Source organism: Branchiostoma belcheri, unplaced genomic scaffold (assembly GCF_001625305.1).
Source record: "Branchiostoma belcheri isolate BF01 breed outbred unplaced genomic scaffold, Haploidv18h27 scaffold1, whole genome shotgun sequence".
Classification (NCBI taxonomy): Eukaryota; Metazoa; Chordata; class Leptocardii; order Amphioxiformes; family Branchiostomatidae; genus Branchiostoma; species Branchiostoma belcheri.
The window spans coordinates 2,000,287-2,018,733 of record NW_017802379.1 but is presented as its reverse complement, the minus strand read 5'-3'; the positions used below and the strand labels follow the sequence as shown (position 1 = coordinate 2,018,733).

The following is an 18,447-nucleotide window of genomic DNA, read 5'->3' as shown; positions in this document are numbered from 1 at the left end:
ACGCTATCGTACCCAGATACAGAACTGTGTCTATCTAGAATCTATGTCTGAATTGGTTCTATAGGGTTAGGATCAGGCACAGTTCTAGATAAATTCCGTCTCCAAGAACATATATTTGACCACTCTCAGTTCTGGATAGGCCTGGACCATCCAGAACTGTGCTTGAGCATTGTTCTATACAAAGCACGGTTTTGAATACAACACACACGTCTCTTATACCCTATCTATGACTACATTTATAAGTATATTAACAGTTATACAAATGGCTTCCATTGTATATCCAAATAAAAATAAAGTAGCATTAGCATTACTTATTATCATTTGTACTGTTTATTTTTGGCGACGCCTCAGGGGCGGAGGCATTTGTGTAAGTACTGCGATCGCTTTGAAAGAATTTCAAAAATTGCACGAATGCATTCCCTAGGGAATTGGTTTTGAGGTAGCCTCCGGCCTTGTGGTCATCGGAAAAAGCAGGAAAGGCCTATGTTACCATGCATGCAAATGGCACCTTTTCAGGCATACTGTGGCTTTTTGCACACAGAATGTTAATGATTGTCTTTATTGATATTTCAAATATGTTTTCTTCTATCAAGAGAGAACAAATTTCTTGCTCAGGAGCAGCATATTCAAGCTTATAATACTTCAAATATGTTTTTAGTTTCAACTATATGATGCTGGTCGTTTTTTTATAACTTTACTGTGTGACACATGTAGTGTAACAGTGATGTTTTGTGTAAGAAATTTTATTCACTTGTGTGTTTTCTATCATGTGTGTTTGTGTCAGTCTTGCTTTTTTAGTTTTTATTTTCTTTGCTTCCATGATGCTGTTGCATTCCATGCTTGTTTTTCAATTTTCTTGGCTGCAAAACATGAATGCACACCCCAAGCCTTCCACGACTAGGTTTCATGCTAGCCAGTGAATTCCTGTTGTAGTCTGCATCTCAGGGTGGACATGGCGAAGTTTACCTGTGGGTATAAAGAGAGAAAAGAGCATAAATGAATCTATGCCAACTTTGGCCAGCTTTGATTAACTTAAATTAACAAGATTTGGGGTCATAAATGTAAATATGCAAAGCATGTGAGTCGATTAATTTTACAGAATGCAATGAAGCAGACACATCTATAACACATTTTCTGGCAATAGCCTGTGTGCCAGACCCTAGCACTTAGAACAAGGAGCTTAACTCCTTGCTTGGAATAAAGAAAGTGCTTTTTTCTGAGACTCTCGATCGGGCCTCTATACTGCCCAACACGCCACAGTTTCGGAGCTGGCTTCCTTCTTCAGTTTATCTAGACGTATAAATTAGACCCCGCGCGGCTGCAAATTCTGTGTTCCAGGCGTGAGATTTCCCTGACTTTATTGACTATGGTGGCACAGGGGCCTGGCACCCAGGCTACATTGTTTTCCCAGCAATGACATCATAGTAAACATGGTACCGTGTTTCAAAACACACAGCTTTTCATGAAAGAAGTACTATAGATATGCGAACATTGCCTAACCATCGTGATTATTATATGTACAATACTGCATGAAATAAGGATGGTCAGGCACTCACCTGGTATTTTGTTCCACTTCTTAATTGTATTCTTGAGTAACTGTTGTGTTTGTCGCCATGTAGAGCTGAAAGAAACAGCGTAGAACAGGTTATTAGCGAAGTTTGTTGCATTCCAGGGTTGTGTTATTCAGCATAGTTCGACAGCGTTCAGCGTGACCACGGATGTGAAACTTGGACAATATTATGGTGGGATGTCAGCAACATGTAATGCAAAGAATACGCGGATCAATATCAAGTTGTAATTGTGTGAATAGTAAAAAAAAATGACGTTGACCTAGAGATGAGTATACAACGTACTGAAACCTTCTCCGTGCACTGAGATGGTCTCCACTGTTCGGAACCCTGCGTCGTTGGCAGGTGCGGGCAGTTTAGCGCAGACAGGGCATATATGCCGGCACCGGTGTCCAGTGTAGAACAGTAGGGTATCCCTCGCTGCATGTCTGAGGTTTACTGGAAAGACAAGAAAATCCAACGCCCGGGGTTACTGGACAGAAGAGCCTTGACGGAGAGAATTGGGGTAAGGCCGGAAAACCCCGGCGGAACATGGCGTCAGGTGGCTCAAACTTTACATAAACCAAAAAACCAGCCGCTAAAAACGAGCAGCTATTAAAAAAAATTCACTAAAACCAAGGAGGTTAAATACCTCCTTGCTAAAACACTGATCGCCGATACCTGATAAAGACCAGTCGGATCTGTAATGATATACTGACCAAATTCTGTAAGCAAAATGGACGGAACAAACCACACATAGAACAAGATGAATGAAGTCAGGAAAACGGGTGTTAGAATCTTCACAGTACAAATTTCCAAAAATAAATTCATCAGGTATTATACTAACAGACGAATATAAACTCCAAGAATGCTAAATTACTTTAACATAGCCTGGCAGCCAGACCATCGCATGCTTCCGGTATCTCACGGTGGTGCTATCAGCACTGCCCGCCCGCCCAGAGGTATTTCATGCAGGGGTATTTTACCGGGTCAGTTACAGGACGACAATGATTAGAAAGGCCAGCTGGAAAGATCTGGCATTTCAGCAGAGTATGGTTGGGCCTGCAAAATATCCCTAAGCCACTAATCTGAACAGAAAGGTTTTGTCGGAAAGGGGAGAATATCAAGTAGGGCCGACAAACTTGATCCCGATGGAACTTGACGTCATGTGGCGGTAACCCATCCTCCCACGCCAGGGGTGCTCCCTTACCAGTAATCCCAAGGCGTATTTGCCGCGGGATAGCTCTGCCGTGGGAGAATGCGGTAACCATGTGGCACACATTTTCAATGCGTAAACTAAAATTCCAGCTTCTCTCCACGCGTGTTGTAACCAGCCAACAAGCAACTTTAAACTTTCTCTAACTCAGTGATCAACAATGATGTATCGATATAACAACACCCAAATTCTGACACCGGAACTTTGAAGACACAACCAAGTACTTTGCGAACATCACACAAATAAAACGTTCAAGTTACGCTGACTATGATCGATATTCTGCGCGGGCATCGAATCCGTAAACAATAATTTGTAATTCTTATCGTAAAAGCGAACTCACCAAAATTTCCCCAAACCACTGCGAGTTATAACAGGCGCGCCTCATCGAAGGCGAAAAATTTATTCTAGTTCTCTACTCTGAGGCTCAGTTTTTCCAAGGTTAGTAGAACTGTTCTTCTTTGGCATTATAGGTCTGAATCTTTGTCGGAAACTGTACGTAAATAGCGTCACACATATAGTGATGACCCATTCAGATCCACAATAAGGAAATACCCGGGGGACGACAACACAGCGAGATCCAAGAACACCAGAATAACATAGAAAAAATTGTAGAAATCTCGAAAAAGTCTGCTTGAAAGATACAAAGAATTTCGAGCAGAAATGGAGGAAAGTTTACTACACATACATATACAGAACACAAAGTACATACTAGTCTCGTACACAAGAAAATAGCGACTGGGTGAAGGAACTGTCATGAAATACAAACAAACGGGCGATTGTCGGCCAAAATACTAGTAGCCTGGTAGCCAGACAATGGCAAACTTCCCGATAATTTCTCTACGTATACAGTGATGAGTGCTCAGCCCGCCCAGTTTGAGGATATTACGATCCAAAAAGATCCTCAGTGTACAGTACAATAACTAACAGACATGTGGTACTGCAAAAACACGGCTGTGATTGCAAAATTTAGACTGATACGATTATGGCACATTACAACATTAGGAAGTAACATTAAAAGTAATGTTAACATACCTTTCTTCAACCTGTCCTTCGTAGGTTCCTCTATACCTCTACGGCTGGGGGTATCGGTATCCAGGCTTTAGATTTTAGAAAAGTTTAGACCTTGCCTATTTTGTTCCAAGTACAAATCCACGCTGACCAAGCCGGCTGCCGCGGCGGGCTTCCCCTGTCTAGTCTGGTGACCATACCAGCGGAGCTCCCCGGTAAATTCCTCGGTGCTGCGCCGCCGGCCAGTGGAGATCGTGCCCGGCGCTCCGGCCGGTGGGAAGTGCCCGGCGCGCTCCTGCGGGAACCAAAAGCTGTGGGGCCGCGGAGGGTTGTAGCAACTGGTGTTCCGCAGCCCCGTACTGAAACTCCAGCCGCCAGTTGGGTCGTTTTAAAGTCGGAACTTACATCTATCAACATTTTGACATTGTTGCTAAGGGGCGTTCTATAGTCTGGGACCATCATTGGTGAATACATAATGTCATTAACTATTTTAATTGTAATATTGAGATGAGAAAACTGTTCCCTGACACAGCAAACAGATCGGGTGAAAAGGGTGAAAAGTTCAAGCCATTGACCTACTTTTTCGCCTGTCCAAGGAGGCTACTTAGTATACGTTAGATAAGCATCTTTGCCTGTCTGAGCGCAGTGAGAGCGAAGGTGTTTCGCAGGAAATAAGAAATTAGGTGTTCGTTACCACTGTCCCGATGTCGAAATGAAAGTAGATTTGGTTACGTTTCGGGACGATTGGAAAAAAAGTTCTGAGTCCCTATCCTTGGGAACTTCCGGGTCCTGCAAGCAACCGGCAACCCATAATACTCTGACAAACATTTGACCAATCAGCAACCGCATGCTGTTGCAAGCATTACGTCATGTTTTACTTCGGTCATTTTCGGTAGAAATCGCTTCCCACGATTTGGCTGTTCAGAAGGGTGTCGGAACCGAGTGTTTTCCAAATAAAGTCAACCCAATGTTTGGCTATATTTTGACCCAATGTTTGCATACTCGCTTGGAGCACCTTGTCTATCATGAGAGTAATTTGAGTTTCCCAGAGTCTGTGGGTTGGGGGATCGCACAAAGAGCGCTGGTGTAGAAATCTGTCTGTCCTTGCGTTGTGCTTGTAAACATTTTTGTATCGTTTTGACGACGCCCGTCGCTCCATCATGCCGACGGGATCGTTCCCCAGCCAGCCGGCGCCGATCTCGTGGAACTCCGGCCTAAAATTTAAATAATATTAAACCCCACGTAAGTACATATGAAATTATAAGAGGGTTTATGAGTGGTAATATTGGAAATGGTCCACAAGCCGTGAACGTTCTTGATCGTCGTAACGTAACAGGTGATAACATAATAGCTGTACCTCGACTGATGGTCAGCTCTACTTCTATTGCACTTCCGGCTTGCGTTGAACTCAGAAATCTTCAACAAAGATTATCTCCATGCCATTACAAAGGTTCAGTTAACATAAATTGTTATCAATATTTCATTTCGTATCACAAATCTTTTTAAATCTTGTTTAATGCAACAGGAAATTACTTTGTAGCGGGCTATACCAGTCAGTACGACGTGAAAATGCAAGTTAGATGTACTCGACTGTTCGGCACACAACAATGATAGGTGCGGAGTTAAAAATGTAGTCTTTGACAATCTTACCGTCGGCCGGTGGGTGGGATCCGCCGGTAGGTCTGTGTACGTGCCGCTGCCCTTGGCAACACATCGTGGGAACCCACAGCTAGAGCGGGAAGCCAGCCTGTGTCGTCACGTGCACGTGCCTGCACGTACCGAATTGTCGCAGTTTCTTTTGATCGGCGTGAATTAGGGCGTAAATAAAATAAACTTTGAATCATGCTGCGCCCGTTGTCTTGTGCACGCCGATCTTTTTCCCCTGCAAAGTGCACATACAGCTGAAGAACGAAGAGAGGGTCGTGGCATCGTTTAGGACAGCTTTCCAGAACCTTGGCCCCGAGAAGGAAGTATTTCTTTCCTCTGAACACACTCAGTTTTACCAAGGACATTATGTGTGTATAATGTCCTTGGTTTTACGGAGTACAAATTAATACATATTTGAAGTGTATATAATTCCTTTGATTATCCGGTAGCACTTCTACACCCACAGTAGCATTAACATATTTGTTATCTATATTCCACCCTTTTTGTGACCCTTACTTAACCCAATGGGTATGTGTGTACAATAAAGGTCTTTATTCATTCATTCATTCATTAACTCCGCCCAGACCTCTGCCTCGATGATTGTTGCTCTCTATGGTTCGACCGGGCGGGCCCTATTAAAGTGTTCGGCGCATTTCGTATAGAAGTAAAGAACAACAAAGCTACGTACTTGTGCATCAACATTATAACCCTTGTTACCGATAAAACCATTATTGAAATATTCACAAATCTTTATTGACCATTGCTTGCTTGATCACCAACACTCTCCGTGATCCAAAGCTGTACGTTTCGCCGCACTTGCCTTACCCTTCCATGCGGTGGTGACGTCTTGCAAATCGGCTGCAGCCAGCGATGAAAACTAGCCCCAACACGAAACGCTTCCCGCTACAATACTGTATCCAGTTATCATGCAATCACGTATATAGTACACGGCCTAAATTTATTTTTAAACGATATTTTCTAGAACTAACTGTTTTTAAGACATACATGCTACATGCACAGAAGCACAAGGGGTGCGTACTTTCGGGAATTTACGGTAATCCCAAGACGGCGTTTCACTATTATATCTCTAGGGGCGAAATTAGGGTGGTGTTAAAGATACCAGTGTACTTATACATTTCATTGTTATATTAACTGTATTAGTTGGATCACTAATTATAAAGATCTATGAAAAAAAACAAAAGACATAAAAAAGGTGAATCCCTATCTAGCGATTCTAATTTTTCAAGGGCTAGAAACACAACATAAATTTACCTGGGTCTAACTGATTTTGGACCCCTGACGGCTTTCCTCGTACTGTACAGAAATTCTGGATTCTTTCTGAATTATATGTGTACGTATTTGAAAAAAAAACGATTTATAAAGAACGGAACAGTTAAACACAAAATCGTCGCCTGTGTTTTTTTAAAAACATCATACTTGTTTATCATGTTCTTACAATTAGCCCTCGGGCATGAAGTTGCAATAAACTTTCATTAACCACTTACTTCCTCCGACAGTGTGCCAGACACTTCTCAATCGTCATCCTGCGGTAGTCCGCGAAGAAGTCGTCCTGTAGAGCCCTCCGGTTGGGCAGCACGTTGTCCTCATAACAGCCCATGTACGACACTGCAGGGGAAGCAGCACAGAACTCCAGTCACTTTGAACTTGGAAAAATAGAATTAACATTTAGGTCAAATGTCTCTACAAACGACTGAAAAAAAGATACCATGACATACAAACCCGTATGATTTATTTTTGTTGGGAAAGTCGTTGTCACGACACCAGTTTCACGCACCAGAGGTAATGCGTTCTACTCCTGCGTACCACTGTTGCATTCCAAAACGTTTTATTTCATTCCATGATCTGTATCTGTATCTGTATAGCCTTCGGCGTAACACACCATGAAAACTACAACTTCTACACGTGTAGTTATTGCTTCTTTTATCAGCCTTAAACGTCTGAGTTCTGATGCATGTCTTTGTATTCCACCCCCCCCCCCTTTCTGTCTCCTAAGAGTTCTATTTGCTGCGTCTCCCATATGTTGGTGTCCATATCCCTACAGCACTCCGCTACTGCCAAGATCTAGATTGATGAGCATCGATGTCCTCTCGCACACGAATTGTCGGATGAATTTCTTGCGGAAAATTCGTACATGCTTAAAGGACTTCAAGCTCCTTTCTTCGAGCCATAAGCATTGTTAAGAAATCACAAGATGGATCGGAGATTACAAGATATCATCGAAAATCCGTTTGCGAGAAATTGTCTATTAGTCACTCTGTCATGTGCGCGGGCTCGGCGAAGCGGCTTACTTGTCAGAAAGCTTTGTGCGTAATCTCCGGTCTCTGCTCTTCCTCAATAAAAATGATTCGTCAGGTGATATCAGCGCCGAGACATTGAAGATGGTCGATTTTAGGTATCTGGATGAAGAATGCGCGGTTGTAAAGATCCCTATTTTGAGAATGTATCAGATATAACCCGCTGGTTTATGAACTTTTAGAGTCTTCTCGCCTGTTTTACAAATGTCCGATAAGTAAGAGCGACGCCATTCGATAAAATTTACAGCAAATTGTGATAAAATTAGAATTGGAAAGCATTTTAATGCCATATAATATCTCTATTAAACTTCCTTAATAAGTTTATTTCAGTTGAGTTCATTTTGTTCTGCTCAATTTACGTTTAATCTTAGGTGTTTAGTTGGGTTTGCACACATGAAAGCCTGTCTGTAAGTGTGGATGTTTCTTTAATGTGATCTAATTGTGGCGCCGACGACTTAACTTCTCCAATCAACACCAGGAACCCCTAATAACTGTAGCGAGCAAAACATGGCTCACAAGTTGTCACAACACATCCGAGAAAGGCGCCTGAGATTCAAACAACAGACACACTGGCCCAGAAACTAAGCCTGTTTGTTTCATCAGACGTCATTATCACTGCAGTTGTCTTTTCTCAGCTGGTTCCGCGCTCAACAAAACCAGACAGGGCCTAGCCCAGGCTCGTCTGGTTTAATTTCACTGACAAGCCCCGGGTTGTTTTCATCCCACGTGAAGGTAAACTACAACACGCGGGGCGAATCCGCTAAACACCGTTTAAAGCCCGGGGATGATCGCAATCACGCCGCTTAAGCCCCTGTCACACATTCGGGACCTTTTAATTACTCCCGACCGCTTACTCTCTCCGACCAAGGTCAGCACTGGGCTGGGAGAAGCCTGGAATCCATTATTTCCTAAGTCCAGTTGGCCACTTGGCAACTCTGATCCCATCCAAGCAGAACATGACATTACAGAAGTTGATTTTAGAATGTATAATCGGATAGCACAGGCGACTTAGCAACCTTGCCAACCCATTCCCAACCACCTTGTTCACGACTTACTCCCAACCACTCCTGACCAGTCTCCAACCAATGTCAGCATTGGGTGACTGGGCTGGGAGAAGCCTGGAATCCATTATTTTCTAGCTCTAGTTTGCTACTCTGATCGCATCCAAGCAGAATATGGCATTATTCCCGAGTTTGATTTTAGAATGTATGGTCGGATGACAAAGGCATTTTTTTATAGTTGGCAGCCTTGCTGACTAACTTGCAATTAGCCTCTACAGGCTTCGGCCACACGGTTCGGCAAACTGTTCTCTCCAGCAGACCAACTCCCCCGGCATGCTATCTCTCTATTTGGCCGATTTCTACTCTTTCCATGGCCAGCTGCCTATTGAAGCCTGGTAGACGCTACTTCCTACTACAGATGACCTTACTCACAAGTCACACCCAACCATGGTCTGGAGAAGGTCGGGAGGTCTTGGTCGTTCATGTGTGAAGCCAAAACACACGGGTCGAATCATCCAACCCCCGTTAAAGCCCAGGATCATTGCAGTCACGCCGGTAAGTCAGTGTTTGTTTCTGCCGGACGGAATGATCCCTGTCATCGATCTGATCTGAAGCGGATTATTGACTTTGGCTGAGTCTTTGCGGGAACCCGCATGGTTGGATCAGTGGGATCAATGTGTGAATGTCACACTTAGCCAACCATGACCTCCATTGGCCGGCCTTCTCCAGACCAGGTTGGGAGTTAGTCGTGAGCAAGGTCAGCAGTGGTTGGGAATTGGTCGGCGATGTTGCCTACTAGTCTTCTGTGTCGTAGTAGAAAATCCATATTAGATCAGAGGAGTGAATGCAGCATGAATAGGATATCAGAAAGATTTCGATCGGTGTTTCCTCGCTCCCGGAGGAATAGGAAGGGTAATAAATGAATAAATCATTTTCCAATTTTTATTGATGGTACTAAATTCTCTTACCTCTTCTGAAGTGGCTTCGGATTGGATGATCTTGTTATAAAATACATGCGTCATTACCCAGTCCCATTGGTGATGGTACTAAATTCTGTTAGCTCTCTTGAAGAGATTTGCGATTGGATGATTTCGTTATAGGAATAATTTTACATTCATTGTTGCTAGTCCTAAATTCTCTTAGCTCTTCCGAAGTGCTTCGGGATTGACTGATTGTCTTGAAATAAATGTGCACATCGTTTCACGGCTCTTGTTTGCGGTACTTGATTCCTTCGCTCTTCTCTGAAGGAGAAGGAAGTGGTCTGGAATTGACTGAGTAAAATTGACTCGGATCGCTAAATGTGGGGAAAGGAAAGATCGGTGCACTTGTAGTGTTTCCTTCACTAATTTCACCAATAGGTTATGTCAAGTACCGCTCTTGAAATGAGTTGCAAAATCAGTCTTATTGATCAAGAAATGAAATGTTTCTAGCTGCGTGCTAATAGCAAATACATGCACGAGTTATACTGCGGTATTTCTACGGTAGAAAATTGTGCGAGAGAAATTTAAAACACCAGCAAATCTTGCATGCAGCAACTGTGCCCGAATTATTATCTCCTCTCCGCATCTGTGTCTGTGTCTCTATCGCGTTACCGACAAAGCGCCTAACTACAGAACACTCCAGCTTTACACACACAGTCTTACGTACGTACCGCAATACAGGCCGGCTGGGAAACTGATAGGTTTGATCCGTCGCACGCGCGCTCTTATCGTTGTGTGCGGTGAGGTTAACGCGTGTTTTCACAAAACTTTTGTAGATCCTCTAAACACGAGGCCGGCGCCACACTGTCAGCGGTAACAAAACTAGTTATGTCAACAACAAAATGCACCAACAGACGCGTTAAAGAAGACAGAATACTTGATTCGAAATCTTGATTCGAGATCTTGATTCGAGATCTTGATTCAAAATCTTGATTCGAAATCTTGATTCGAAATCTTGATTCGAAATCTTTATTCGAAATCTTTATTCGAAATCTTGATTCGAAATCTTGATTCGAAATCTTGATTCGAAATCTTTATTCGAACCGGCGGAGCAAAATCTCTCAGTTGTATGCAAATCAGATCGCCGACAATCGAACCGGGATTTGAACCCGGACCTCGTGATCCACCAAAATGTAATTGCCAATCACTAAATCATGACACATTCCCCGTACCGTGCCGCCGTGTCTTCTGCCTCAATAAACACGACCTACTTTTCCTGTGACAGTACATCGCCCTACACTGACCTTCATACATCAGAACATGTGCGTTAGATGATTTAAAGCTCCCTTTCCGCCGAACGACTGTTGCATTGAGCGAACGAAACTGGATTGTGTGACCCTTGCAAGTTGGCTTGTGATTGGAATACGATGCACGGAGACAAAGTGGAGGAGGTGACGCTAACTAACACTTAGTAACAGGAAGACAGAATACTATCTAACAGGACCAGCTGAGACATGCTGACTTGCCGCCTTCAGATTACAGACACTGTCTTAGTCTCTTACCTTTTCATGTCTCATTTCATTTTGACAAAGTCCCATCACGTATACTTCAACATATCGTCTTATCCTCAGGATACATTCTGACCATGTACAGCACGTACAGTACTTTGAAATACCCACGGATTCACCATTGTAACTTCGAAGCTGAAAACAAATTCTAAGTTAAATCTAGGAGGGATAAGTTCCAATGCATGTTGACCCTAAAAAGCCCCAAATTTGAATAGAGAGCGCAACGCATGCATTGAGAATTACTGGTCTTTTCTTTGGGAAAAAGCTCATGTTAGTATCTCTTTTAAACTTTGAATGCTCCACCTTTCTTGGACAGAAAGATAGCAAAAATCGACCAACCAGGGTTACCTATTTACTAAAGAAGTTAGCCAGTCGGAGAACGACCAATTAACGGTAAACTCCCCTGGTAAATTGCACGCTGTACTTTGAAACCAACCGTCTACAGTTGCCAGCCCTTAAGACAAGTCTGGTGGAGATAGTGAGGACTTCTCATTCGGCTCACGTGTTGAGGAGCCCGGTGTTTGGCTGGATCGTTCGCGATGATGAATGCGGCGCAGAGGGGGGCACTCCGGTTCAACTACTCGAGGAAATCACATTTACGTTTTGATTGCGGATCGGCGTCTCCCCACACACACATGTACTTGGAGCCTACCGAGGCTTCTAAAGCTGTGGGCTGTGGAGGGGGTAAGCAGAACGCCGTAAAGCCCGAAATTCCCGTGAGCTGAACATTTTGGCTATATCTTGTTTTCTAACATTCCAACAATCTTGATAGGCAATTCATGTCCAATTGTCCATGTACGCAAAATTCAGCCCAAACCATCCCCGTATTATTTGATCTGTATGAAATATCATAACAAAATGTAGCTCCATATCTCCCATACTTTTACCTTGACAGAACTCACGATAATTGAACGTAAATCTGCTTATTTCAAGTATTCGTGGCATCGGCGCCCTAGCTCGAGGCAAACTCTGGGAGAAAACTTTACTTGCAGGTCTTTTCATCTTCCCTGTAATACTCTGGTATTAGATCTGTAGAAAGTCTCTCCAACGGAAGGATGCATTTGATCCCTTCTTCTTTTGATGGCGATGTCAGGGAGCTTTGAAGTGGAACTACAAACTTACTTCAGATGGCAGATAGGAACGGTGTGCAACGGTGCGTTCTTAGGATAGGAACAATCTTTGTGGGACGGGACGCACGGAAGGGTGGATATCGGCTCGAACGTAGGCGCGTACGCCAATCCTTACGTCTATTTCTGGCGTTCGTATTATGCAAGTCACCACACAGGTCGATAGAAAACAGTTCGTGGCTACAAAAACTACTAAAGTTTTTACAAAAAGGTTGTGTTTCTAAGGACAATGTACAAAATTCCCAACGAAGTTGTACATGTATGTGTTTCAGTACGACCCCAGATGCAGCCATATAACTGCAACGCTTTATTTGCACCAGTCACACCTCGACGCCCCCTACTCTTTTCGATAAGTGTGACTCTCCTCAAACACAGGAGGTCCGGCTTTTCGTCCCATCCGAAACTGCGAAAGGACGTCCCACCATTACATATTAGCCTCTACCAGGCTTCAGGGGGTGGCTGGAAAGATAAAAATTCGGCCAAATAAGAGAGATAGCATTCCAGGGGAGTTGGTCTGTTGGGAGAGAACGGTTTGCCGCTCCCGAAGACTGAAGGTCATGCTTGAAGGTCACGTCTGGAAACGTCCGACCCGTAGAGCCATGAACCGTGACCAGACGTGATGTTTACTACCGACGACAGGAGAGCTCTCAGTCTGCTTTTACGGCTTCTTATGGGCCCTTTCCTCGGGATAAGCGCCGCCATTCTGCGAACAGTGGTCCCGTAACGCCGCATTTTTATCGCCGGCAATATAGTACAGATCGTTGGGCAGAGCACCGTGTCTCATGGACAGAAATCAAATATTTCCCCCACCGTTCTTGCGGAAAACCTAGCAGATGATATTGACGCACTTGCAGTCAAAGTTGATATGGATCCGCAGTAACAAACGCTCGCCGCTATGTTTACTAAATCAAAGACCATAAAATCGAATGTATCTATGCAACAGCGCAGTCTGTCGGCGTGTCGTGACCTCAGCACGCAGAAGGAAGGGCTGGACGTTCATTTTGGGGAACAGGTGCACTGCTTCACCTGAGGTCTAAATTTCGGTACACAGAAAAAAAAAACATTTGGTGCCAAACATGAAAGCTTCAGAACTTGGTCTTGAATTTTTTTGCTAAAATCTTAAAGTGATACAACAAAAATTTATCATTCCGTGACACTAAAATAACAATGATATATACAAGTGTATAATATATTACCTTCGCACATGTAACCCTACACAAATGTCCAGGTGCACCGGTGCAACCACAGTCAAAAATGACCTCTAATTTCGGCTGCACAAAAGTGCAATTTCCCCCAATATTTCGTGTCCAATGGCCCTTGAAAGGAATCTGAAAACAAAGTCAGGGAGTGTAAATCTTGAAAGATGGGGCGTATTACAGTAGTTCCTTTTTCCCGATAAGCCACGGGTCGACGCGCGGTCTGATTTAATGAAATGTGCAGCTCATCAAATGGAAATGGAACCAAACGTTTGATGACATTTAGCCTTTCTTGTCTAATTTCCCGGGAAAGCTCCCCAGGCGACCACCATACCGATCTGTCTCTGGCTATAATGTGGACTTGTATATCACTCTGGAATAGTCCATTTTACCAACAAGGAGGGGTAGCGGTTCTGCTTATATAGCCTCATCGATGACGTTTTCATCGTCCACCACCACCACAAAATGGTATTCCACCCGTGAAGTTTGAAAAATTAATTATCCTTTGAATACTTTATTGTGGTAAAATCATGTATACATGTAATAAAGCCAAGAAAATTGACTTTATCACACCTCAGAAAATACCCCCTTGGAGATTCTAAGATGGTACCGTCTTAAAAGCATGCCCCTGAGTTGTTCGACCTTTTAAGTAGTAGTAATGTTCTCCAATGATTTTCGCCTTGGGTAGATTTTTTATAGATAGTGTAGTACATTAGGGTTCAATGTCCTCTCAGATAACTTTTCTGTGCTTTCCTCAAATGTCAGACCTTTAAATTTCCAACAGCTGAAAACTTTTCAAGCGCAGGCTGCAGCCAGAATGATAGCAATTTACAACATAAATGGTCAAAAAGTTCTCAAAAGACGTCACAGAAAAAATGGCCGGTCTTGTCGGTTCCCCCATGCGTCACCATTGATCGTGCAATTACCTGGGAGGAACGAACACCCAGACATCAATATATATTATCGGTCTTCGCGTTTATCCAATTTTTCTGCCGTTGTCGGTCGGCTGGACACGAGCGATGTCGATACGTTTCTATGACCACAGGAAAACGACGTTTCTAAAAACATCCACTAAAATCCAGAGACTCGGAGAAGAATGAGTTCATGACTTTATGACCACACTTTATGTATGTACTATTTAGACTGTATGTAGTTGTTGGGGAAGGAAGGAAAGTTTCTGTGTGGTTTTAAGACCACAGAAAACGGTACACATACAACTGTGGCGTACTTGCATATATCACACATACATAATATAACATGGCTGTATGCATGCTGTGTATGATTCTATCAGTAATGACGGGGAAACTTAAGAAGAAAAAGAATAATCTTCGACGCGTTTTACGACAACATAATGCGATACTCCTAATAGAACTTCAACGCATACTTAAAAGTAAAACGTACAACTCGTACACGCAAGAAGCCCTCCTAACCACATCTTGCACAGATATATGTATGCTAGTAATTGCAAGAGAAAAGAAAGAGCGATCCGATGAGGGGATTGAACGAGTGCCTCCAGTCGGACGCCACAGACTCGCCCGGCGGAACCCTCGTCCATCAAGCTGCCACCGGTGAAACCTGTATTGCATCGGAACATATGCTACCCATTGGGAGCGAGCGGACCGGGTTAGGGTCAGGGCTCGGTCGGCTCGGGGAAAATTTGTCGTTATTTGTCTCGTTTTGCCCCAACAAGTCGAGCAGTTCTGAGCCGATCTTAGAAAATGGCACTTAACTTAAGAAAACAAGAAGATCTTACCGTTCATGCCCAGGAGGAAGACAGTGTTGACAAGAGGAAGGACCGTGGCGTTGGACTTCCCGCTTGTTTCCGCCAGCGGGCTTGTCTGAAGCGGTAAACTTTCAGCCTGTTCAGATTTCCTTATCGCGGAGAAGACCTTGCCCGTTTCCCGAGGCTCTTCGCCCCAGACGACCTCATCTTCTGCTGCACCGGGAGAGCTGCCTTGCCGTCCCGGGACGGCGCCAGGAGCCGGGCGGTGCGAGGCGCGTCCTGGTCCCGCCTCGCCGTCGCCAGTTCTTCGGGGCACCGCTAGCGGCGCGGACAGGTCCGAGTCAGGCTTCCACGACAATACCTGGAACACTAGAATCCCCATGAAGATGATCCCGAAGAGCAGAAGTGTGCGGACACGGGTTCCAATCCTCCTCATAGCGCGCTGCATCTTGACTGTCAGCAGCAGGACCATTCTCGTGTATCAGCGCCTCCGTCAAGAACAAGAGAACCCAGCCAGCGCGTGCGTTCCTTCTGCTTGTCGTTATCGGTAAATCTCGGCTGAACACTCTCCCTTTCTGCACACCGTGCGCGCGCGCGTGTGTGGCAAGCCCAATCCTTCTCCCGCTACACGTAGCTCCTCGCAGTACGCGTAATAAAGGACAAGCAGCTCCGGTTCTATATATACACGCCGCATCCCGTGCTCATCTATTAACCATGAAAAGCAGGGTACGAGCGGAGCCTCCTAAATAAATCTGGGCGGCAGATTACGCGTGGAAAGGCTGATGTGTCAAGGCCCGGGTCGGCCACCTCACGGGCTCGCGCGGGAGCTTTGCTGACACCACATTCATCAAGGTTGGCGGGACGGTCCCCGGGGGGAGGGGTCGGGCGCACACCGGTGTCGGCGGGGATGGTGTATTAACAGTACAGGGGAGGGGATTAGGGTAGGCAGGGCGGGGATTTTCTTCTCATTAGGCAGCCAATTGATTTTTTCCGGCAAGCTAATTCTTTGACGACGTCAACACGAATTACAGACCTCTCTCCACCTCTTATATAAAGAGGAAGTAGGGAGGAAGGAAGGAAGGGAGGAAGGAAGGGGGAGGAGGGAGAGAGGGAAGGAAAAAAGGAAGGAAGGAAGGGATGGCTATAATTTGATGGACATGATGTACATACGTCAACAGTTGAGTGAGGACGCCTTTAGTACGAGAATGCAGGGATTTTTTTTATATTCTTCATAACATAAAGTAGCCAGTGGATCGATTTTTTAAAATTCTAAGCTGAATTCTGTAAGGCGCTTATGGATATCTCTCCTCATGGAGTAAACGTTATTTTATTGGCGCCTTTCAATCTAATTTTGTCCTTGAGAAAATAATTACGTGATGAGGACGTGAGTGTAGCTTAGAAATTAGGAAGAAAATGAGAAATCTCTGCGATGAATTCCAACACGAAAGCAAATGTTGGGAAAAAAAAAGACTGTTTCATTTTGATTTTTTTCTACAATGAAATACTGCCACGGACTCAAGCTTGTCCTACAAAACAGCTACAAACACAGTTTTGAATCCCACTATAAGCAAACCTTGGTGAGTAATCGGGAGGATTTATGTTACATCTCTACAACTCCTGCCAAAACACACTCCAGGCGGGGACGTATCCGCTCGTGTAAAGCCGCCCTGACAGGGAGACACCCCGGTGAGTAATGGCAGGTGTACGGTCTGCACTAATCCACTGTGAACGGCTCTGCTCGAGTTAGGCCATGTTGATTTGATTATATGGATGACATCCGCGCGCGCATGAATTTTCGTCCGTTTCCCAAAAAAAAAGAGAAATTTTCGACCATATACTGTAAGTTGTACAAATTAGCTGCAAAATGAACAAATATATGTTGTATTGAGAAAAAAATATTGGAAAACGATACTCATGTCGCAGAATGCCAAAATCCATTCCAAAGGACAAGAAGCAGATGTGAAGGAATAAAATAATACTCTGTGTGTTCAGTCATTTGTTCAACCTTCATGACCACCTACATTTCATAATGAAGGCAATTTTTTTTGCCAAACTTTTTTTTTATTCGTACGCTTGCATCAGTTTTGGAGTTTCCATCGTATGTCATCCATATAATCAAATTAACATCGCCTTACCGCACGGATGCACTCTGTCTAGAAACGGGCATGCTTTTGACAAATTAAAGATATCGGCTGGGAAAATGCTTTCGTGAAAATGTATGACAGTAAACGTTGACAGTTTCGATCACTTTAAAGCACAGAAAATGGCTCTGTTGAAGTTACGCACCGATGTAGTCTGTCTGGAGGGAGATATGTAGATTACGAAAATGTTGGTTGGGGGAGTGCCCTTGATAAAATGTATGACAGTAAATGTTGACAGTTTCACTCACTTGAAAGCAAACAGAATGGGTCTGTTGAAGTTACCACACCGACGCAGTCTGTCTAGAGAGCTAGAGTTGACAGACATATTGGCTGGTGGAGTGCCCTTGTTAAAATGTACGACAGTATACGTTGTCTGTTGCTTCACTCACTTAAAAGCACAGGGAACGGCTCCATTCAATTTCCCACATTGGATTAGACTATAGAAAGCAGAGCTTTGGCAAAGATACAACTATGCAGATATTGGCTGGAGGAGTGCCTTCGTTAATAAAATGTACGACCGTAAGTATATTTTTGGAGTTTGGCTCTTAAAATGAGCCCTACCTAGAGCGTAGGCTGTAGACGAAGATAAAACTCTGCAGATATTGGCTAGATGAGTACCCTCGTTAAAGTAGACTTACACAAGCATGGCTGACATATATTGGCTACAATAAAAGGGTCAAGGACTGAGGAAATTTACCGCTGATGTGCGGATTTCCCTGTGGGGAAGAAACAGGCATGTAATTTCAAGCTTGGCTGGCAGAAGTAACTCAAAAGTGTCAATTAACGAGCGGTTGATAAACGATCATGTCAAAAGCCATTTGAAAGTATGCCGCATTATTTTGTAATTATCACTCGGTATAACAATTCACCTGTTAGATGTACGAAGGGTACAACAGACTGGGACTCCTTTACACCAAGTTGAGTCGAACCTGGTGGTAGACCACTCAAAGAATTTCATTTGAAATATCACTGTCTGAACAGTTGGTCACTATAGGCAGCAGGATTCTTAATGCTTGTGTCAGTGGGAAATATTCCAAG

At 44.0% G+C, this 18,447-nt stretch overlaps 1 protein-coding gene and 1 long non-coding RNA gene across 2 annotated transcripts in view; both read right to left on the bottom strand.

Annotated features, from left to right (window-relative positions):
- Positions 1-15,740, bottom strand: part of LOC109467528 (WSC domain-containing protein 2-like) — a 30,333-nt gene extending 14,593 nt beyond the window's left edge. Inside the window, exons 1-2 of the mRNA XM_019765556.1 lie at positions 15,299-15,740; positions 6,924-7,044 (exon numbers count right to left, since the gene is read on the bottom strand). Of these exons, the coding sequence (XP_019621115.1) occupies positions 6,924-7,044; positions 15,299-15,740 (563 nt within the window). The remainder of the gene's footprint in view (positions 1-6,923; positions 7,045-15,298) is intronic.
- LOC109467540 lies at positions 795-5,051 on the bottom strand. Its single transcript, XR_002140086.1, has 4 exons — positions 3,796-5,051; positions 1,854-2,006; positions 1,557-1,621; positions 795-966 (listed from the first exon to the last, which is right to left on the bottom strand). It is a non-coding gene; the product is annotated as an uncharacterized LOC109467540 (long non-coding RNA).
- Positions 15,741-18,447: the final 2,707 nt, after the last annotated feature.